Consider the following 23,144-nt stretch of genomic DNA (forward strand, 5'->3'; position numbering starts at 1 on the left):
TGGCTTTATGAGGCGGTTAGAGAGATTTTAGGGGCGGTTACTCATTTGAATGAGTGCTTATCTGCCAGCTAATCTCGCATCCGACCTCTTCTGACCAAGTCGTGGTTGATACCGACTTCTTATGTGAAGGCCGGTACTTAGCTGGGCTCTAATCCTTTGGATTAGGCCTTTTAGTTGGACCTGGGCCTTTGTATTGGACCAGGGTATGAACAGTGCCCCTACTTGAGCCCAAATTTCCTTTAAAGTTTGGGTTCAAGTATTCAACTCGGGTGCGTAGTCGACTTGTTTGAAAAGAACACGGATCTTGGGAACCGACGTGATTTTCGCGACTTTTGGTTTCTGACAGTTACGTCAATTCAAGCGTCGTGTCTGTTGAGGGATCATTTAGGGATTGAGGGCTTTGGTAACGGTGCAGTCTCATTGATGACTGCCTCGCTTTTTACCATTATGCCCCTTAGCCTTTTTTATAAATACTTTCCCTCTCTTTCCATTTTCGGTTTCTGCAATCTTTCAAACTTTCTCTTTATCTTGTTCGTATTGCATCCTTGGGTTCGAAGACTTCTGCCCTTCACCAACCTCCATTTTTGGATAAAGGTTAGTTTTGCTTTTTCCCTGTCATGCTTTATGTTTGCATGTTTTGTTTTGCGAGTAGATAGGTTGACCTGTAGATTCTAGTTTCGAATTTCTCTTCTTTAGTGGCCGTATTTTTTGATTTTCTTTTTTCTTTTTCCTTTTTGTAGGTTTTCTGCCACTTTCTTCTTTGTAAAAAAAATGGCTTCTGTAGACATTCTTTCTCAGTGGGTTGACGATACGGTCCTTGGGGAGGAACCGTTGGTTGACGCTGAGTTCATCACCCACCTTCGTACTCATCACAGGCTCTGTACTTCGGATGAGGACGAGCCCAAATATGAACTGATAATCCCGGGTCCTGAAGACCGGGTCTGTTTTGGGAGAGTTGATGAGGCGGCCCCTCACTTTTTCTTTATGTATGAATGCATGATCACCCGTTTGGGTGTTTTTCTTCCTTTCTCGGATTTTGAGATATCCGTTTTGCACCACTGTAAGGTTGCCCCTACTCAACTCCATCCCAATTCCTGGGGTTTCTTGAAGATTTACCAGTTTATAAGCCACGCTCTGGACTTTCCGACTTCCTTGAGAATCTTCTTTTATCTTTTCCATATGACTAAGCCCTTTAGTGGGCTAAATAACAAACAACAATGGGTATCCTTCCGAGCCATTCAAGGTCGGAGGATTTTCACCCTTTTTGACGAATCCTTCCACGACTTCAAAAACTTCTTTTTCAAGGTTCAAGCTGTAGAGGGTCACCACCCCTTTTTTCTGGACGAGCATTCCTCCCCTCGTTTTCCCCTTTACTGGCTGCCGGCCACCCCTTGTGAAAAGATTGGTCTAGATGACCTAGACGAGGTGGAGGCGGCCATTGTGGGGTTTTTCCGAGAAGCATGGGGGAAGACCCCATACTTAGATACGAGAAAAATCCTTCAGGGGACGTCGACTTTTGTTCAATCTTGCATAGGTAGCGCATGCATCTCCTATTTCCGAGTTTTACTATCACCGACTTGTTTTGTTTTTGCCGACTTATTTTTGCCGACTTGGGACTTAATTGTGTCTTTTGTAGATATGGCAAAAAAGAATGCTCAGGAGGCTTACCAAAGGGTCCAGGAAGCTAAGGCCAAGTCCCGGACTAGGTCCGGGGGTGGCAAGGCGGTCGTCTCTCCTCCTCCTCCTCCTCCTCCTCCTAGAAATGTTGGTACTCCCTCTCAGCCTATCCTTATCTCTTCCTCCTCGAGTTTGGCTCGACCACTCCCTTCTGCCCAATTGCTCTCCGAGCCTGAGAAGAAGAAGCGCAAGACTTCCGAGTCTGGCCCTTTTTGGGAAGGTGGTGTTAAGGCGGATGCTCAAGCATTCGTCCGAAAGAACATCTATCCTTTGATACCTATGGATGATGCTTCTGTTCGGAGCCACCTTACTGCTTTGGCCGAGGAGAGTTTTAGGGCGGCGGGAGTTTGTGGCAAACTTTCGGATATCTTCGAGAAGACTCCCCTCAGCTCCTTGGGAACTACCTCAAAGGTTGCGGAGCTGGAGGAGAGGCTTCTCATGTTTGAAAAACATGAGAGGGAGTTGAAGGCGGAGAGGGATAAGTTGAGGAAGGAGAGAGATGACCTTCGGGAGAAGGAGAGCCAGCTGCGAGCCCAATGTACTATGGAGGTGAATCTCAGGAAGGCAGCCCAGGAGAGTTACCAAAGCCTATTTAAAGATATGGTGGAGGTGAAGAAGGATTTGGTGAACTCTCGGAATGCTTATGCTGACTTGGAGGACTCTATCGCCGATGGCGCCGAGGAGTCTTGGAGAATTTTCCTTGAGCAGGTCAGGGTTATAGCCCCCGACTTGGATCTTTCTCCATTACATCCTGACAAAGTGGTGATTGACGGCGCCATTGTTGATCCTCCTGCTCCCGAGGTCCTTTCCGAGTCAGACCTAAAGACTCGGGGGCAGAGGATTATAGAGTCTCCTCCTCACTCTAAAGACGCTCCGACTTCCTCTTTGGCTCCTCCTCCCGGTCCTGGTGGTGTTCCTCCTGGTGGTGGTGATTCCTCTACTCCGTCCAAGAAATGACTTCTTTTTATTTTTGTGGCTATATGGGGGCCCGGCCTGTGGGTCCCCCCTTTTTTAAACTTCTATTTATTTGCTTGGCGGTTCGTGAACGATTTGCTTTTGGCCTTTTAAGGCCGTAAACAAAACATTCTTTTTGTTGCCCTTTCTTTTTGGATAAGGGTTTTAAACAAAATAAATGCCTTTTTTTGGATAAGGGTTTTCTTAATCGAAGTAGGTGCCCCCTTTTTTTGGATAAGGGTTTAAGTTACTTGGCGCGTGTACATGCTTTACTGTTTTGATCTTTTCGGAAAAACCTTTTGTTTAGCTTGCATTATTTTTTCGAGCCTTTTTCGTGCAAAGGTTTGTATGCAAACTTCAAACTTTTCAGGTTTTCATATCTCTTTTGTTATCCTTTATACTCAGCTTTGCTTTAGTGAGTTTCGTGACTTAGGTTATTTTTGTGATGCGTTTTTCATCTACTCGGAACTCGGTTTTCTTGTACTCGGAGTTCTTTCGAGTTTGCATTACTCGGATTTCCCTTCGACTTAAGAGTCGGACAGTTTCCGAGTTTAGTACGATCAACTTGTATAACCTCTTTACACCGACTTGTACCTCGTCGTTTCATCCTGACGACCATGTTAGGTCGGTTCATGGGATTTTCACGCTTTGTCGAGCTTAAGTCGGCGCGTTTCGTAGAAAGACTTATAAGAAATAAAGGAGGATATTTAAGAGAAATATAGTGATAAAAAAGATCTTTATTAATCGGGAAGGTACCTTTTTGCTACTAAGGGTCTTGACAGCATATTTTCCCTTAGCCTCTACTATGATGCCTCGTTAAAAACCCCTCTCCAGAAAAAACCCTTTTTGGGAAAAAATCATGAAGCTGGGAAAAGAGTACATCAGGGAGTAGAGTTCGCTTCTAGCTGTAGTACCTTTTCATATTACATGCATGCCACGACCTTGGTAACTCAGTGCCATCCAGGTCGGTTACTTTATAATAACCTTTCCCTAACACTTCTTTGATTTTGTATGGCCCTTTCCAATTTGCGGCGAGCTTTCCATCTCCTGACTTGTTGACCCCAATGTCGTTTCTGATTAGGACCAAGTCGTCTACGGCGAATGTTCTTCGAATGACTTTCTTGTTGTATCTGGTAGTTATCCTTTGTTTTAATGCCGCTTCTCTTATTTGGGCGTTCTCTTGGACTTCGGGGAGCAAGTCGAGCTCCTCTTTGTGCCCCTGTACATTTCCGACTTCATCATGGAGAATTACCCTTGGGCTTTGCTCACTGATTTCTACAGGAATCATGGCTTCTACGCCGTATACTAGTCGGAAGGGTGTTTCTCTTGTGGCGGATTGGGGGGTTGTCCTATAAGCCCACAACACTTGAGGGAGCTCTTCAGCCCAAGCTCCCTTCGCTTCCTGTAATCTTTTCTTCAAACCTGCCAGTATGACTTTGTTAGCTGCCTCGGCTTGCCCATTGGCTTGTGGGTGCTCTACCGAGGTGAATTGATGTTTGATCTTCATACTGGCTACCAGGTTTCTGAAGGTGGCGTCGGTGAATTGGGTTCCATTATCTGTGGTGATGGAATAAGGTATCCCATACCTTGTGATGATGTTTTTGTAGAGGAACCTGCGACTTCTTTGAGCGGTGATAGTGGCTAGCGGTTCTGCTTCTACCCACTTTGTGAAGTAATCTATACCCACAATTAAGTATTTAACTTGCCCTGGTGCTTGGGGAAAAGGACCTAACAGATCCATCCCCCATTTTGCGAAAGGCCAGGGGGAAGTTATACTAATGAGCTCTTCTGGTGGAGCCACGTGGAAATTTGCATGCATTTGGCATGGCTGGCATTTTTTCACAAAGTCTGTGGCATCTTTCTGCAAGGTCGGCCAATAGAATCCTGCTCGGATCACTTTTCTGGCCAGCGACCTTGCTCCGAGATGGTTTCCGCAGATCCCACTATGTACTTCCTCCAAGACCTCGGCGGTTCTTGAGGTCGGTACGCACTTTAGCAATGGTGTTGATATCCCTCTTCTGTAAAGGATATTTCTCACCAAAGTATAATATTGTGCTTCCCTTCGGATCTTTTTAGCTTCCTTCTCCTCTTTGGGGAGGATGTCGAATTTTAAATATTCGACTAAGGGATTCATCCATCCGAGGTCTAGGCCGACTACCTCAAGTATCTCTCGTTCATCTTCTGCTTTTGATACCGAGGGCTCTTGGAGGGTTTCTTGAATCAGGCTTCTGTTGTTCCCTCCGGGTTTGGTACTTGCTAACTTGGATAGGGCGTCAGCTCTGCTATTCAGATCCCGAGTTATATGCTTAACCTCGGTTTCCGCAAAGTGCCCTAGGTGTTCCAAGGTTTTTTCCAAGTATTTCTTCATATTGGGGTCCTTTGCCTGATATTCCCCACTTATTTGGGAAGTCACCACTTGTGAGTCGCTGTAGATCGTCACCTTTGCGGCGCCAACTTCTTCTGCTAATTTTAATCCTGCAATCAGGGCTTCATATTCTGCCTGATTGTTTGAAGCCGGGAAGTCAAATTTTAAGGAAACCTCTATCTGGGTTCCTTTTTCATCTACCAATATTATGTCTGCGCCGCTCCCTGTTTTGTTGGAGGATCCGTCTACATAGAGTTCTCATGTAGTCGGTTTTTCCTCTTGTTCACCTGCGTATTCTGCAATGAAGTCGGCGAGGCACTGGGCTTTAATTGCAGTTCGAGTTTCGTATCTCAAATCGAACTCGGAGAGCTCTATCGCCCATTGAACCATTCTCCCTGCAACATCCGTTTTTTGAAGGATTTGCTTCATGGGCTGGTTCGTACGGACTCTTATTGTGTGAGCCTGGAAGTAAGGTCGTAGCCTTCTTGAGGCTATTACTAAGGAGTAAGCAAACTTCTCTAGTTTGTGGTACCTTAGCTCAGGACCTTGTAGAACCTTACTGGTGAAATAGACCGGGTGTTGCCCGACCTCGTCTTCTCTGATCAGGGCTGATGAGACAGCTCTGTTTGCGACGGAGAGGTATAGGACGAGGTCTTTTCCCGGTACTGGTCGGGTCAAGATAGGAGGTTGGCTTAAGAATTTTTTGAACTCTTGGAACGCCTCCTCACATTCCGGAGTCCATTCGAATTGGCATCCCTTCCTTAATAGGGAGAATAATGGAAGGGATTTTAGTGCCGATCCTGCCAAGAATCTGGAGAGGGCTGCAAGTCGGCCATTGAGCTGTTGAACCTCTCTCAAACAAGTCGGGCTTTTCATTTCCAGGATGGCTCTGCATTTGTCGGGATTGGCTTCAATCCCTCTTTGTGTTAGCATGAACCCTAGAAATTTTCCTGCTTCTACTGCGAAGGCACATTTTGCGGGATTTAGTCTCATCCCATGCAACCTTATAGTGTCGAAGACTTGTGAGAGGTCGGTTAAGAGGTCGACTTCTTGCTTGGTTTTTACTAACATGTCGTCGACGTATACCTCCATTAGGCTCCCTAGATGGGGGAAAAACACTTTGTTCATCAGCCTCTGGTACGTGGCTCCTGCATTCTTCAATCCGAATGGCATGACCACGTAGCAATAGTTGGCTTTCGGTGTGATGAACGATGTCTTCTCCTGGTCGGGTTCGTGCATCGGGATTTGGTTGTATCCCGAGTAGGCGTCCATGAATGATAGGTATTGGTACCCTGAGCTGGAGTCCACCAGGGTATCAATACTTGGTAGGGGATAAGGGTCCTTAGGACATGCCTTATTCAGGTCGGTATAGTCGACGCACATTCTCCATTTACCATTTTGTTTTTTGACTAGCACTACATTGGCTAGCCATGTCGGGTATTTGACTTCTCTGATAAAGCCGGCTTCCAGGAGCGCCTGTACTTGCTCTTCCACTATGGAGGCCCTCTCTGGGCCGAGCTTGCGTCTCCTTTGCTGTACAGGTCGGGATCCTGAGTAAACCGAGAGCCTATGGGACATGAGCTCGGGATCAATCCCGGGCATGTCGGAGGCCTTCCAGGCGAAGAGGTCGGAATTAGCTCTTAGGAGTTCACCCAACCTTTGTTTCAGGGTTTCCCCTAGATTGGCTCCTATGTAAGTGTTTTTTCCTTCCTCCTTACCGATTTATATCTCCTCGGTTTTTCCTCCCGGTTGGGGTCGTAGCTCTTCTCTGGTCCTTGCACCACCTAATTCTATGGTGTGGACTTCTTTGCCCTTCCCTCTCAGATTCAGGCTTTCGTTGTAGCACTTCCTTGCCAATTTTTGATCTCCCCTCACCGTTGCTATTCCTCCTGGAGTCGGGAATTTCATGCAGAGGTGAGGAGTGGATACCACTGCTCCGAGTCGATTAAGGGTAGTTCTGCCAATTAAGGCATTGTAAGCTGACCCTTCATCGATGACTATGAAGTCTATGCTCAGAGTCCTTGATTTCTCCCCCTTTCCGAAAGTTGTGTGAAGGGGCAAAAATCCCAGTGGTTTTATTGGCGTATCCCCTAACCCATATAGGGTGTCGGGGTAAGCTCTCAACTTTTTTTCATCTAACCCTAGCTTGTCGAAGGCGGGCTTGAAAAGGATGTCCGCCGAGCTTCCTTGATCTACTAGGGTTCTGTGGAGATGGGCGTTGGCTAGGATCATGGTTATCACCACGGGATCATCATGCCCGGGAATTACCCCTTGTCCATCTTCTTTTGTGAATGATATAGTGGGGAGGTCGGGTGTCTCATCCCCGACCTGGTAGACTCTTTTGAGATGTCTTTTGCGAGAAGATTTAGTGATTCCCCCCCCCCCCGCAAATCCTCCTGAGATCATATGGATATGTCTCTCAGGAGTCTGTGGCGGTGGGTCTCTTCTGTCCATATCGTCTCGCTTTCTTTTTCCATGGGTGTCCGACCTCTCCATGAGATATCTGTCAAGCCGACCTTCTCTAGCCAGTTTTTCTATCACATTTTTGAGGTCGTAACAGTCGTTGGTGGAGTGACCATATATTTTATGGTACTCGCAATATTCGCCGCGACTTCCCCCTTTTTTATTTTTAATAGGTCTTGGGGGTGGCAGCCTTTCAGTGTTGCAAATTTCTCTGTATACATCCACTATGGAAGTCTTTAGAGGAGTATAAGAGTGATATTTTCTGGGCCTTTCGAGACCGGGTTCTTCCTTTTTCCTGACTTCCCTCTCTCTTTCCCTAGAGGAGGAAGTAGGTCCAGGTCGTGAACTCAAGTCTCTTAGTCTTGCATTCTCTTCCATATTGATGTACTTCTCGGCCCTTTCTTGTACATCACTTAGAGAAACGGGATGTCTTTTAGATATGGACTGTGAGAAGGGGCCTTCTCTAAGTCCATTGACTAACCCCATTATTACTGCCTCTGTGGGCAGGTCTTGGATCTCTAAACATGCCTTATTGAACCTTTCCATATAGGCTCGTAAAGACTCTCCGACCTCCTGTTTTATTCCCAGGAGGCTCGGGGCATGTTTAACCTTGTCTTTTTGGATGGAGAACCTCATCAAGAATTTCCTTGAGAGGTCTTCAAAACTAGTGATGGATCTTGGGGGGAGGCTATCGAACCACTTCATTGCTGCTTTTGATAAAGTGGTCGGGAAAGCCTTGCATCTCGTAGCGTCGGAGGCATCGGCTAGATACATCCGACTTTTAAAGTTGCTGAGATGGTGCTTGGGATCTGTAGTTCCATCATAGAGGTCCATATCAGGGCTTTTGAAGTTCCCTGGAACTTTTGCCCTCATTATGTCCTCGCTGAAGGGATCTTCTCCGCCCGGGAGTCGATCTTCCCCTTCATCGCGGGAGTTCTTGAGGGAGGATTCTAGCTGCAAGAGTTTTCTTTCCAACTCTTTTCGCCGTTCCATCTCCTCTTTGAGGTACCTTTCGGTTTCCTTTTGCCTCTCCCGCTCTTGTTCCAATTGCTCCAGGCGGCTATGAACCAATCCCATCAGTTCAGTTATGTGAGGCGGTGCGCCTTTTTCTGATTCACGCCCATCTGAGGAATTTACCTTCGGATTCTTTACTCCAGAGGTGCCCTCTCTGTGTTGATCATCGTCTTCATTGCCATTGCCCATGTCTAGATTCTCTTGTTCAGAATCTGTATCCACATGGCCTTCTTCGTGGGATCTATCCGCCATCGTTTGAGTGATCTCTCGGGTCCCCGGCAACGGCGCCAATGTTACGGTGGGTAACCGGAGATTAATAACGCGGATGGCGTTAGGCGGCCCAAGTGTGTGATGGAGGAGGACTCCGGGTAGGTCCGCGACTCGGGAGGCTCCGTCCGACTTGTGCTCGCGTGAGAATGGGGGGTGGTACCTGCAAAGACACTCCGATGCCTAAGTTAGCAAGAGTGTAAGCAGGTCTTAGAGAGTATTGGACTTAGGGATACCTGAAGGAGTGTCAGGGTATTTATGGAGGCGAGCCAATAACCACCGTTGGTGTAGTGCCATATCTTTAGGGTGGTAACCGTCCCTATTATCTTGGGGAGGTTGAGATATGGCTTTATGAGGCGGTTAGAGAGATTTTAGGGGCGGTTACTCATTTGAATGAGTGCTTATCTGCCAGCTAATCTCGCATCCGACCTCTTCTGACCAAGTCGTGGTTTATACCGACTTCTTATGTGAAGGCCGGTACTTAGCTGGGCTCTAATCCTTTGGATTAGGCCTTTTAGTTGGATCTGGGCCTTTGTATTGGACCAGGGTATGAACAGGTTATAAAACTTTAATACTGAAAATATATATATATATATATATATATATATATATATATATATATATATAGTTAAAATTAAGAAAAAATAATAATACTATGAAATCATTTAGTAAGTTTGAACAGGTAAAACAAGAAATTATTAAATAATTGTCAAATAAAACTAATGTTAGTTTTAATGATACAGAATTTTTGAAAAAAATTATAAAATGATTTTATACAAATGAAAAGAAGTTTAAAGTTTGAATTTTGTTTTGATTTTTTTATACATTTTTTAAATAATTATCTAGATATTTCAATAAAAACTCAAATTAAATTAAATGCACAAGTTATTTTTCACTTATATGATATTTTTTGTCATATTCTTAAATAATTTAGGAGCTTATATGTTATTTCCATCCTTTAAGATTATTTTTGTAAATCTTATAAAACTATCGAATACCATTTAATAGTTATTTAAAAAATAGTGATCAAATAAAAAATTATTACTAGATATGTACGTAGCATAATAAAAGCTATCATTCATAATGAGAATTAGTGTATATTTTTATGTTTATAAATTAAGAAAGTGTATAATGGAAAAAATAAATTAAGTGTTATTTGCTTAACTTGGCGCCCAGAAGCAAAAGGGAAACACCCATTTCGCGCCTTATTCAAATGAATATCTCACGTTCCAGTTTCCACAATCACAATGAATGTGAATAAAAAATATAAAAAAAATGATTTTGCCTCCAATAATTAGAGAGTAAATAAAATAAGAGAGAGAGAAAATAAAATAAAAAAAAGTCAAAGAAAGAGAAGGAGAGTGGCGATTAAAGTGATGAGATTTTGCCCTAACTACACTCTCCAAAATCTCATTTCTAAGGTCCGCAATCACGTCGCCGCTCTTCGCCGGGCCTCCACCACCACTGCCAACGCCGCAGCATACTCTGCCTCCACCATGAGCACCCTCAAAACCAAGCTCTGCATCATAGGAAGCGGTCCTGCCGCCCACACTGCCGCCGTCTACGCTGCCCGCGCCGAGCTCAAGCCAATCCTCTTCGAAGGATGGATGGCCAACGACATCGCCCCCGGAGGCCAGCTAACCACGACAACCGATGTCGAGAACTTCCCCGGCTTCCCCGACGGCATCCTCGGCGGTGAGCTCATGGAACGCTGCCGCAAGCAGTCGGAGCGATTCGGCACCGAGATCTTCACGGAGACCGTCACGAAGGTAGATTTCTCGAAGCGTCCTTTTAGCGTTTTCACTGATTCCAAAACCGTCGTGGCCGATTCCGTCATCGTGGCCACCGGCGCCGTCGCCAAGCGCCTCCCCTTCGAGGGCTCCGGTGAAGGCCCCAACGGTTTCTGGAACCGCGGGATCTCCGCGTGCGCTGTGTGCGATGGCGCCGCCCCGATCTTCCGTAACAAGCCGCTCGCCGTTATCGGAGGCGGCGATTCCGCCATGGAGGAAGCGACATTCCTCACGAAGTACGGTTCCGAGGTTTACATCATCCACCGTAGGGATACGTTTAGGGCTTCGAAGATTATGCAGAGCAAGGCCTTGAACAACAAGAAGATCAAGGTGCTTTGGAACTCGGTGGTGGAGAAGGCTTACGGTGACGAAGGGAACAAGAAGCTTGGGGGTTTGAAGGTGAAGAACGTGGTGACTGGGGAGGTTTCTGATTTGAGCGTGAATGGGTTGTTTTTTGCGATTGGGCACGAGCCTGCGACTAAGTTTCTTGGTGGACAGCTTGACCTTGATGCTGATGGCTACATTGTGACGAAGCCCGGGACGACGAAAACCAGTGTTGAGGGTGTTTTTGCTGCCGGCGATGTTCAGGACAAGAAGTATAGGCAAGCTATTACTGCTGCTGGCTCTGGTAATTTTCTCTTACTGGTTCACTGTGTCTTCGTTTTGGTTATTTTAAATTGGTTTCTGTGATGGTAGTGACTACCGGTTCATCTGAGGTATCGTGTCCTATGTTCATGTGTGTAAGTTTAGGTGTCTGCACCAAACGTGAGTTCATGGTCCTATGTTTTCATTTGTGTTTTACTTTATTTGACTGAGTTTTAGTAGAAATGAAGCAGGAATGCACCATTTGGATGTTGCATCAGTTCCTGTACCAATTGCTAACAATGTCCATTCCAACATGTTCAGTTCAAAAGATCACTGGTTTCGACCCCAATACACAAGGCCATCTGAAATTTGAAAAGGAAAATAACACATAAAATTTGAGTTTGTTTTAAAGTTGGGAACAATTTTTTATGCTTAAGAAAGGGAATGAAGAGCGGATGGGCTTAAATGTTTGTTCCTAGCAGTGTTTTAACCTTGGTTTGTCTCATGTGTCCCTGGAAGTGTATGTAGTGCATATCTCTAGTATACAACAACTAGATCTTGCCTTTTGTCGTTAGGCATAGTTGCCTCCGAAAACTGATTGAAATCTTAGAAGAAATTATTTAAAGGGATTTAAATATATAATGGATTAAATACATATGTGATCTATTATAGGGCTCTATGTTTTGGTTTGAATTGTGTAGTTGACTCTACCTAGTGAGAAAATGCTTAGTAGTTGTTTTATTCCTCCGGAGTTTGGCAAACTGGAAATGAAGCATTGCAAGCACATGAAAGAAAATGTCTATTGGAATCCTGTTAGTTGAATAGTATCCAAGATTGCAAGGTTTTTTAATAAATGAGAATATTGTAGCAAACTAACAAAAATGTTCCAATTAACCACTGGTTCTATTAGAACTCATTAAGTAAATTCAACCTCTCTTGTTCTGTCTTTGGTTAGCCATTCACTTGAAACTGAATGTTCAATTGCTTCTTGTAGTTATTCTGAATTTTGAATAGTTTTCAAGATTCTCTGTTTTGGAGTATCTAATAAATCATTTAATGATATGAATGTCTAGTTTTACTGTAGTCTGTAGCTTACTAGTGGTAGCTTGTATTCTTTTTGTTTTTTTCTTGTTCATAATGATAATCTGATAATAGTGTTGGTTTCATTTGTTTCTGTTTCTTCTATTTTAGAGGTCTGACCTTAGCACAAAAGGTTTAATTGAACTAAAGTTCACTTGATCAAGATGATGTTCTATCAAACCTTTTATTTTGTGTATAACAAGTCAATCATGCACCAGTTATTGCATGAGCATGCTTATGAAATTTGAATGAGAACACCTTGATACATGCATAATAGATGCCAGTAAATTTCATCTGTTAATTCTTAGTTTTGTTGAGATCACAAGCATGCTAAACTTAAGCAACAATAGTTGTCTAAACTTGTCTTATATTTATCATTTTACATTCTGCATGCTTTATAGGTCCTTAAAACTTTATCCGCTTTCTTGTTTATCATTTTTTTGTCTTGGTTGTAGCTACTATCTTTAATCTTGTTAATTTGTTATGTGAAATGTGAAAACAATCTTACTGTTTACATCACATTTGATGACAGTTATACCGTTTCAACATTGGCAATGTCATTAATGTCTACATGTGCACTATATCGTAGTTTAACTGTAGATGTGGACAATTTAGAACTATTTATTCTGTTATTGAGTTGACAATTAGCATTGGTGCCGGCACACATATAATACTCATTCATTTAAAGAGCTCAAGTTGTATGGATTAGAGATTGCCAATTTGCCTCGTTTTGTTGTGTGGATGCATTGTTTGGACCTGATGTATGACCTTGTTGTAAAGAGTTATTCTTGGTTTGGCACTGCCTACTCTAAGCCCTTGATTCAATATTAAAACATGTGAAAGGCTGTTGGTCCACATTAAAAAATGCACCAAGCACCAAAATGAAATGGTGTGCCCAAAGAGATGATATGTTAAGCTGTGCCTACCCAAGATATTTAAGCTTTGGAGGAGAAATTGATTGTGCTGCCTTGTCTTTGGCTTTGATGTTTATTATTTACCACTGAACTTGAAATTTTAGCAATAAATGCATTCATAATAATGAATAAGTCATGATACATGTGCAGGGTGTATGGCAGCCTTGGATGCAGAACACTATCTGCAAGAGATTGGTTCACAACAGGATAAGAGCGATTGACTAGCTAAAGCAAGAGGCTTAATTAGAAGCAAGGTTTAATTTGTGGGTGAAAATGAGGAAAGCTCATAATATATGCTGCTATGATTCTTATATTTAAGTTGGTATTCAATTATACACAATTTGATTAGAGATAGATTTGCATTGTTTTCGAAAAAGCAATGAAGGTCATTCACATACAGGGTTATTTATGGGTGGTATTCTATCTGTTTAGTTATTGTGATAATGCAGAGATATTAGGTTGCACCTTGTATTGAAGTATTTAACCCAGTAACATGCCAGAAACGATCAGGTCAAATTTGAGTAAATTATTGTGGGCTACACTTGCTAGGTCTGTTTTGAATTTATTATATTATCCGTAGGAGTTTCCCATCATGTTACAAGCTGGATACATCAAATTATCAATCAATTATGAATTATAATGTCATCCACCTAAAAGTGTCTGGCCCTTTTTTGACTTGGGCGAGTTTATGTTATGTTTCCTGTTCCGGGAATTCCGAAATTATATATATTGGTAGAAAACTATCCTAGGTGGTCCTTGTACTGTTTTCTTGCTAACGGCCAATACCTGGCTAGTGCCTAGTGCTGCTACAAGGAAAATGCTGCTATTCTGATGCTCTAGCTTTGAACCTTAATTTTTATTGGCAATTGATGTGCTCATGTGCAGCTATAGAATTAATCTTCTACTACTACTATAAAAGGGTTTAGGCACTTTAATGTCCTTTACTCACATTCTATTTTCCTATTTTATCTTTATCACTCTTTTTACCACACGTGCTCAACTTGTTCACCAATAACTACACAAAATCACTATATGACATGTGCTATAACTGCCATTATTATTTTACAGTTACTCAAAAAAAATGCCACCAATTTTCAAAATGCAACTTCACACGTCGATGCTATTGGAAAAGAATGGTTTTACGTGAAGGTGAAGCCTGAAAGGTGTATTTTTATTGCACAAATATGTGTACATGAAGCGTCAATTGTTTTTGGTTTCATGTTAAAATGATTGTTATTAACCATCAAAACCTGAATATTCGTTGTTACCAAAATTATTGTAGCAATCGAAAATAATCTGCCTTTCAGAACCATCTAAAGAGAGAAACAGAACAATGCACACTCCGAAGACGAATTCATAGTAAAAGGAACATTGATTTTTTATCATCGCAAGTACATGGTTTGTATCCTCAATTTATGCAGATAAGCACCCTAGTACTTCAATTAAATGAGAGTGCAACATTTATTAAAGTAGGTTCACTTTGGGAGCACAACAGTATTTAAAAATTTAATTTATTGTCTACATTATTACATTTCCCATACAATGTACTAATTCAACCATTATCTTATTTTATTTTACAACCATTTCATTACAATACATGTGGATGAGAAAAGTGAGAATTCAAAGGTGTTACGCTTCCTAGGACTTTTTTTTTTAGTATTTCTACATGAATTGTCTACATTGCGAACCAATGAACCAAGCACAAAATTTACTAATTATAAATAGATTGCCCATAATAACCATCAAGCCGTCTTAGCTCAGCGGTAGAGCGCGTGGCTTTTAACCACGTGGTCGTGGGTTCGATCCCCACAGACGGCGTTTTTCATATTTTTCTCCGGCATTTCAAACTAATAGAGTCATTAGAGTCTAGCTATTTTTCTCCGGCATTTCAAACTAATAGAGTCATTAGAGTCATTAGCTATGACGTGACCTTAATTGTATTGTGTCACCACTTTTTCTTGATTAATAAATTTCAATTTCTTAATTTTATTTGATCATGTATTACTTTGAAATTAAATATCAATTATTTTCCTTATATTTGGACACTATCAAGATTGGCCATCACCGATAAAAATTGTGAAAAATAATACTATTAGAAATAGAATTATTTATGCGTTTATGTTTAACAATTTAGTCTTTAAAAAAATTAATTTATAAACATAATATTAGAATTTTTATAAAAACAAAATCTAAAGTTGGAGACTCAAGCTCTTACGACAAACATTACTACATCACAATTCTTATACTGATCTCAAACTTGTAATCAATGAAACAAACAAAACAATGGTAGATCAAACCATGATTGTTACGTTTCTTACTTCATTTTCCCTAATTCCTAATCATGGTTCTGTTCAAGAAACATACTTTTTATGCCAAAAAGGCAAATCATAATTGATAAAACCTTCACGTGATATGATGTTGATACATGTGCCAATTCTGACCTCTAGATCTCTAATTCTCTACCATGCTCTCAGAATAGCCACAATATATCAAATCATATTGAAATTTAATTATTTAAATTAATTTAAGATATTGTAACATTCTCCTAAAACTAAAAAGTAGTCAACGGGTCAAACTTTTGTTCGGCGGCCCAATAGAGGGATTGGATCGTAATTACGACTAAATGCTAGTTTGAGACTTCTCCAACTTAACAAAAAAAACTTGTACACAACTAAGAATTAGAACCACCACATTTATTTAATCGAGTAAATGAGTTGAATATTAATAAAAACGAATTTTAAAGGGCATTATTAGATTTTTTTTTGGGAGGGGGGAGAGGTAAAAAAGTGTAAAATTTTCTTAGGAGTTAAGAGTTAAGACCTTACTTTATTAATTAAACAGATAATAAGCTAACTTGCAAAAATGATCAAGGAGCATGCATAACTTAATTGAATGTCATATATTTATTAAATCATCCGCCACTTGGGATGTTTATCTTCTCCCTAAATTTACAAACTAACATAATGGGGGGAGATTACAAGCACAAGAGACAAACATTAATAAATAGCATTAGATGACGGACACTAATGACACACAACACAGATCATTATAATTTAAAAAAAGATAAAAAGAAAAAAGAATAAAACTAAATTTGATTCTCAAGTCTTTTATGTACAAACTTTAGAAAAGGAAAAATGTTCATGACACTCATCACATTCACATGGACTTGAGATATATAAGTAATTCTAATTTGCAGGCTGTCTTCACTGTTTGTTTCTTCCTAACAAAAACACACACACATGCCTCCCTGGGGTCCCATTTTTTGTTTGTTTTTTTTATTACTCTACAAAAGATGCCATTGCCAACCATGGACTTGTTATTCTCACACCCCCACCACTTTTACAAAATTGTCTCTGTGATTTGTGATCCTCACTCACACATGTACTGGTTTGGCATATCTTTCTTTTTCTTAATATTTTTAAGGATAGAGCTTAAATTTTATCTTGAATATTGTAAGCATAATTCAAATTCAATTGAGTTTTTAACTTTGAAAAATTTTAATTTAATCTCTAATACTACACTTCATGATTTAATCTAATCTCTTATTGAGATCACAGTAGGACTAAATTAAATCACAAAATATAGTATCAACAATTGAATAGCACTTACAACTTCACAGACAAAATTAAACCTTCATCTTTTTTTTTTTTTACATTATTAATTGATTGATGATACAAGTTTTTTAATTTAACTAAATGTTACACTCCCATTTTTTTATGATTAAATTGAGAAGGCATGGTGAAGTGAGCTAGTTAGGCTTATGAGACCATCTTGGAAACATCCCTGCTAGATCTGTTGTATTTCATGTGACTCTTGACCAGTTGACCAGCTGCAATTGCAGACATGAGAGAGAGCTCACCTGCTAGAACTGCACCTGCTACTATTGTGGCCAATTGTTTTGCGTTTCCACCTGGACTCTCTTTGCATGCACCCTTCACTCCAAGTAGGCTAAGGCATGCTGATTGAGATGACAGTTGTGTTCCCCCTCCAACTGTTCCCACCTGCACCATTTATTCTCTTAATTTTTAAATAATAAAAAAATTCAAACATGTTTAATATCTTAAAAAGGTTAAAAATAAAGTAAGCGTTTATTCTAGTCATTCAAATTATGACTATGATTTAATTGGTATTTAAGAATAAAAAAACTAAACAAAGAATATGTATTCAACAAAAATTAAGAAGATAATTAGAAAGATGATTGAGGATAATGAATCAGTCCTCTAAAGATAATTATATACGAAATTAAATTACATGAGAAAAGATCATATCATTAACATCTCCATCATCAACAGATCAGAAAATTGATATGAGAAGCAACATTTAGGTAGTTGGAAATTGAAATAGTGGTTGTAACTAAGAATTGGGACAGGCCAAAAGACTTGTTGATATTTAAGAAGGAGTTTATTTAATATGCTAATTTATTAGTATGCTTGACTTCATTTAGCCTCATCCAAAATCACTTAATTTGATAAGTATAGGTCTGAACTTAAAGTTGGTGTTATGTCATTTACACTTATGGTTGATTAAGATTTTAGTTGATATAGTCTTATCATAAAGTACATAGTTTCATAAACATAAACTTTCTCCGTTTCGGTTAAGAAATTTTAATTTAATAACTACATCCAACCACATCATATAGAAAGAAACTACATGATAACATGAGATGGAGTTCAAAAGAGAGTAATTAGTTTATACTTTATTGTTTATATTCCAAATCCCTTTTTTTCACTCCTTTACAAAATTATCGATCAGAACAACAAAGTTTTTATTTTAAGTTATTTACCTGTATTCCACTCCAATCTAAACTATATTAATCCAAACACCGGTTTGGTTTGAGTTCATTCCTTAGGAAAAGGACTGCCTGGGACACTAATTTGTTCTGCGTACATGTGACGAAGAAACATGTTTTGTAAAGTGAGAAGTATTGTCTGTACCCAACTATCAAGAAGTGTCTTGTATGTTTCTTACACGTTTTATTATCAAAGAAAATAAATAACAATACATAATAATATTAAGAATTTTTTTTATGGTAATACCACATGGCCAAGTTATTTTCATAATCATGTGTAACTAAATTGGTCTAATAATGTATTTGTACAATAAAAATCAGTTGAAGAAGAAAGAAAGACATAAAAATAAGAAAAACAATTAGTTAAACTTAGTTCCAAACACAATTTATTGAAAATGTAAACTTTCTTTTTAATTCAAACCTGACGTATTATCGCAAAGTTTGGAAAATACAACTTAAATCCATAATTTTGAGATCACAGAGAGACAATAAAACTGTTATTTTAGAATTCTTAGTCTCAAATATTATTTAAACAATGAATATTACTACTTCTATTTTGATAATATTACTTTTTTTTATAAATCTTTTTATATAATAAAAAAATTATATATAAAATGGTATTAAAAAAAATAAGAGTAAAATTATATCTTTTCTATTAATTATACCAAGGTAAAAGTTTATGAGATAAATAGTGCAAGCACAGAATCTCTTATTTGATGATATCATGTGTCTATGAGGGACAAGTGTGGACCAACCACTTTCCTGTTACCTTGAACACGTGCCGTTGCCAAACACTGTACAAAACGACATATCTAGACTCTACTACTTACTTGGTCAGTCCCCACACCCTCACATCTACCACAACCCAAATCAAGAATGAAGAATCTACCATATACATGCTGTAAGGTTTTGTTAGGTGTTACATATTCTTTGATCTTTATGGATGACATATATTTCTTTTGACTTGTAGATTTAGATTATTAAAAAGATAACTAATTTGTCTAGACAGAAATGCCATATCATGTAATGTGGTATTATATTAGGGTGGTGATTTTAGTATGATTATATAACACTGAATATGATATTTTAAAAAGTATTGTTATACCGAAAGTAATATTTTTGAAAAAGTGTTGCTAAAAAAACTGTTACCAAAATATATAAAAAAAAATAAGACTTTAGTTTTAACAATATTTGTATAATCACTGGAATATAGACATATTAGAATTCACCGTTATATTATACCAAAGACTTATTAGTTAGATTAATAAACTAAGATTTGGGGGAAAAAACTCAAGATAAAAAAATCTTGATTTAACTCTTAACCAATTTGAAATAGGTTACAAGATATGGCGTTATTAAATGAATACTACAAATATTTCTACAATTAGAAGCAACATCCAAGATAAGAAGGAGTTAAATTAAGAACCAACAAAGAGAGTAAGAGCAATAATGAAAATGTTACCTCAATAGAAGGCATGGTGACAGAGATATGAAGGTCCTTGCCATTGTTGACGGCCTCCATCATGGTGATGCAATGAGAGCTCTCTACATTCTGAGCAGGGTCCTGCCCAGTGGCCAAGTACACGGCGGATACAATATTGCTCGCATGAGCATTGAATCCGCCGAGAGCACCGGCCACCGCGGATCCGGTGAGGTTCTTCAGCATGTTCAGCTCAACCAAAGACTCTACGTTTGTCTTGAGCACTTTCTTCACCACCTCCTCCTTGATTATCGCCTCACACACCACTGATTTACCCCTCCCTTCGATCCAGTTAACTCCGGCAGCTTTTTTGTCCGAACAATAATTTCCTAACCAACACACAAATATACCGAAACTCTTTTTAGTTATAACTAAAATATTAACGCTTTATTACGATAAGCAGTTTAGTCAAATATATGAAATTATCTAAATATAAAAATTCACCTGAAATTCCAATGACTTCCATGTCTGAGAAATCAGTTTGGAGAAAATCAAGAACATTTTGGACACCTTTGGAGACCATGTTCATGCCCATGGCGTCACCGGTGCTGCAACTGAATCTAATGTACAAATTCTTCCCTGCAAGGGCAGGCTTGATCTTCTGTAACCTTGCAAACCTGCTTGACCTGCACGTGTGTTATACGTTAAGCGAGTATGCAGAAACAAACAACAACAATTCCAATTAATCAACCAAAAAAAATGAAGACATGAAAAACATGCCAGCCTTAATCAGCTCCTAGTAAAACTCGAAAAAACAGGGGACAAATTCCACCAACACACGTCACAAAAGAAAGCCAAGAAAAAATTCAAACTTGTCACGATATTCACTTACCCAAAAGAGCAAAGAACCAATAACATTACAAAAAATCAAAACTTGTGTTGAAGGTGTGAGTGAAAAAAAAGAACTAAAATTATGGAAAATGAAAATTACTTGTTGAAAACGACAGCGAGGGAATCGAAGTTGATTGGGTCTTCAAGGTAGGACTTGAGTTGTGCGGCTCTGACGGCGGTGGCGAACCTGACGACGGGAGCCCTGGTCATGCCATCACGGAGGACGACGGAGGAGGCGCCGCCGGAGACAGATATGGCCTTGCAACCCCTGTTTGTGCTTGCAACCAAACAGCCCTCGGTGGTGGCCATTGGCACCGTGTGCTCAACCCCATCGAGCAACAATGGACCCGCAACACCCACCGGAATCTGAACAAACCCTATCGGCATCTCGCAGCACTGTCCCAAGATCGAATCATAATCGAAACCTTCCACCGGAAGACCCTCCAGGGACCTTCCGGTGACTCTCTCCACCGCCGCGCGCCGTATCACCGCCGCACGCCGGCAGTCACCGAGTCTGGACTCCAGAGAGTACGACGGAACCTCGCCGGACACCACCTGCTGTACGAGCTCCTCGTCGTCGGAAGAGAGAGGAGGAATCTGAGGTGGAACGTGAAGTGGAAGCTGAGGTTTCTGCGATGGCGGAGCAGGAGAAATAGCGGCGACGGCGGAGCAGTCGATTATTCCGGCGGGGCAGGGACCGGGGTTTCTTGCGTCGTCTTTAATGATTTCTTCTTCTTCTGCTTCGTCATCGGAGGAAGGTCGTGAGGAAGCTGCAATAATGGGTTGGACAAGGCCAATGCCGAAGAATCCAAGGAGGTAGATGAGGGAAGCGATTAAGGAGAGGAACGCTGCCATCTCCGAGAGCGTGACCACGTGGAGAGGGGTCGAGTTTCGGATCTTCTCGCGCCACCGGTGGAGGAGGAAGTATGCCACCGAGAAGAACACCCCGAAGAAGACGCCGTTTGTTACGTACAGAGGAACCACCGTGGACACCAGCTGAGGTGCTGGGGGAGGTGGCGGGGTGTTCTTCTTTTTCAAAGGTTCGCCGGCGGGGGCCGAAGAGTGGTGTCGCCGGCGAACGTCCATTTTATTATTTTTTTTCTTTTTTCTTTTTTTGGTATTGAGAGAGAGAATGAAAATGAGAAGAGAAAAAATTTGAGAGAGAAAAATGAGAATGGAATGAGGAGGTTTAGAAGGTTTTATAGAAAGAAGGAGAGATTGTAAAAAAATGGCGAGTGGGAACACAACACAACAGAGATTGGCGCGCGGGACAAACGGGGAGAGAGAGATTCAGAGAAAGAGAGAGAGATTAATGTTAATCAATGTGAGGGATTCTATTATTTACTTAAACTAGACAAAAAAAATTAGTAATCACATTTGTTATTTATAAAAAAATATGCATTTAAAATCATTTAATGAAACATGTATTTATATATGTAGGTATTAAATTTAGAAATATTATAGTGAAAATTTAAAAATAAATAATAAATATTTTAGAATAATTTTTAATAAATTAATATTTTGTTTTAAATTGTTTGATAATTATCTTTCTTTCTCTTTCTTCTTTTATTATTTTATAGAGATTAATTTTGATATACTGACAGTATAAAATAAAGTATTATTTTTGTCTCTAACGTTTGGGTAAGTCCCAAAATTATCTCTAACGTTTCAATCGTCCTAAGTCCCCAACGTTTCAAAATTGACTCAATGTTGTCTTGCCGTTAGGGATACGTTAATAGAATTGACGGCGGGACAAAATTAAGACTATTTTGAAACGTTAGGGACTTAAATATGACGAAAACGTTGGGGACAAAAATGATATATAAAAGAAATTCGCAAGTTTATTTCAATGTATCATTTTTGTCCCCAACGTTTTCGTCCTATTTAAGGACCTTTGTCCCGCCGTAAATTATGTTAACGGATCCCTAATGGCAGGACAACATTGAATCAATTTTGAAATGTTATGGACTTAAATAGGACAATTGAAACGTTAAGGACAACTTGAAAACTTATCCCAAACGTTGAAGATAAAAACGATATTTTACTCTTTATATAATTATATAATTATATTTGTCTTCTTGAATGACCATATATGTTATCAATAAAAATAGTAGTTAATCTTTAGGTTTAATTATAGTCTCTATAATTTAACTAAATTTTTTATTAGATTTTTATGTTTTTTTTTTCAATTGGATTTTTATATCTTATAACTAAGTCTCTATTGTGATAAAAATATTAAAATTAACGAAATATTCTATTAAATAAAATGAAATATTCAATCAAGTGTAAAGCATATTCATTTTTTTAATGAAATATTCTATTCATTTTAATGATTTTGTTACAGTAGAGACTTAATTACAAAATTTGATATGATATAAAAATTCAATTAAAAAAAATATAAGGACCTAATTAAAAATTCGATAAAATGATAAAAATTGACAAAATAATTAAACTTATTTTTTTTATGTGTCATTATGTGATTAAATATAAGTATAAAACTATTTTACATATATTAAAATTAAATTCTTATTTTATAATAATAAATGATATAAAAGAAGAATCAATTTTTATAGCATATATCTAAAATAAAAAATAATAGAGAATCAATATTTTAATATAAATTTTGCTAATTTGTGTCTTAATAACATATCTTAAATATATTTTTAAAAAAAATTATAAAAATTATTATAAAAATAACATTTTTTAAGTTTTCAATATATTGAATATCTTAAAAACGTTAAAAAAAATTATTATTATAATTGTAAAATATGTCCTTAAAACACACCTTAGTTAAATCTTTTTATATTTATTTTATAATTTTTTTTAAATATGAATCTTTTTAATATCTGTGTGTAAAAGTTAGAGTTAATGTTAGTAATGTTTATTTGTCTGGTCAGTTGGCGTTGCCGGGGTCTGTATTTTCCCCACGCGTACG

General features: G+C 39.2%; 2 protein-coding genes and 1 non-coding gene across 3 annotated transcripts; 2 read left to right on the plus strand and 1 right to left on the minus strand.

Annotated features, from left to right (window-relative positions):
• Positions 1-9,925: 9,925 nt before the first annotated feature.
• On the plus strand, positions 9,926-13,650 carry LOC112747623 (thioredoxin reductase NTRB-like). The gene is made up of 2 exons (XM_025795738.3): positions 9,926-11,158; positions 13,260-13,650. The coding sequence occupies exons 1-2, from the start codon at positions 10,117-10,119 to the stop codon at positions 13,328-13,330; spliced, it is 1,113 nt and encodes a 370-aa protein (XP_025651523.1). The 5' UTR covers positions 9,926-10,116; the 3' UTR covers positions 13,331-13,650.
• Positions 13,651-14,855: 1,205 nt separating this feature from the next.
• TRNAK-UUU (transfer RNA lysine (anticodon UUU)) lies at positions 14,856-14,927 on the plus strand. Its single transcript has one exon. It is a non-coding gene; the product is annotated as a tRNA-Lys (tRNA).
• Positions 14,928-15,993: 1,066 nt separating this feature from the next.
• On the minus strand, positions 15,994-21,626 carry LOC112747624 (3-hydroxy-3-methylglutaryl-coenzyme A reductase 1-like). The gene is made up of 4 exons (XM_025795741.3): positions 20,310-21,626; positions 19,823-20,004; positions 19,361-19,707; positions 15,994-17,110 (listed from the first exon to the last, which is right to left on the minus strand). Exons 1-4 carry the CDS (start codon positions 21,293-21,295, stop codon positions 16,868-16,870), a joined length of 1,758 nt encoding a protein of 585 aa, XP_025651526.1. The 5' UTR covers positions 21,296-21,626; the 3' UTR covers positions 15,994-16,867.
• Positions 21,627-23,144: the final 1,518 nt, after the last annotated feature.

Source organism: Arachis hypogaea, chromosome 15 (genome assembly GCF_003086295.3).
Source record: "Arachis hypogaea cultivar Tifrunner chromosome 15, arahy.Tifrunner.gnm2.J5K5, whole genome shotgun sequence".
NCBI lineage: Eukaryota > Viridiplantae > Streptophyta > Magnoliopsida > Fabales > Fabaceae > Arachis > Arachis hypogaea.

Excerpts from the sequence above, each read along its gene's own strand:
- LOC112747624 (XM_025795741.3), bottom strand. The coding sequence starts at position 21,295 with ATGGACGTTCGCCGGCGACACCACTCTTCGGCCCCCGCCGGCGAACCT. Across the intron at positions 20,005-20,309 it reads CTCGCTGTCGTTTTCAACAA|GTCAAGCAGGTTTGCAAGGT; the intron begins GTAATTTTCATT and ends ACACACGTGCAG. Across the intron at positions 17,111-19,360 it reads TCACCATGCCTTCTATTGAG|GTGGGAACAGTTGGAGGGGG; the intron begins GTAACATTTTCA and ends TAAATGGTGCAG.
- LOC112747623 (XM_025795738.3), top strand. The coding sequence starts at position 10,117 with ATGAGATTTTGCCCTAACTACACTCTCCAAAATCTCATTTCTAAGGTC. Across the intron at positions 11,159-13,259 it reads TATTACTGCTGCTGGCTCTG|GGTGTATGGCAGCCTTGGAT; the intron begins GTAATTTTCTCT and ends ATACATGTGCAG.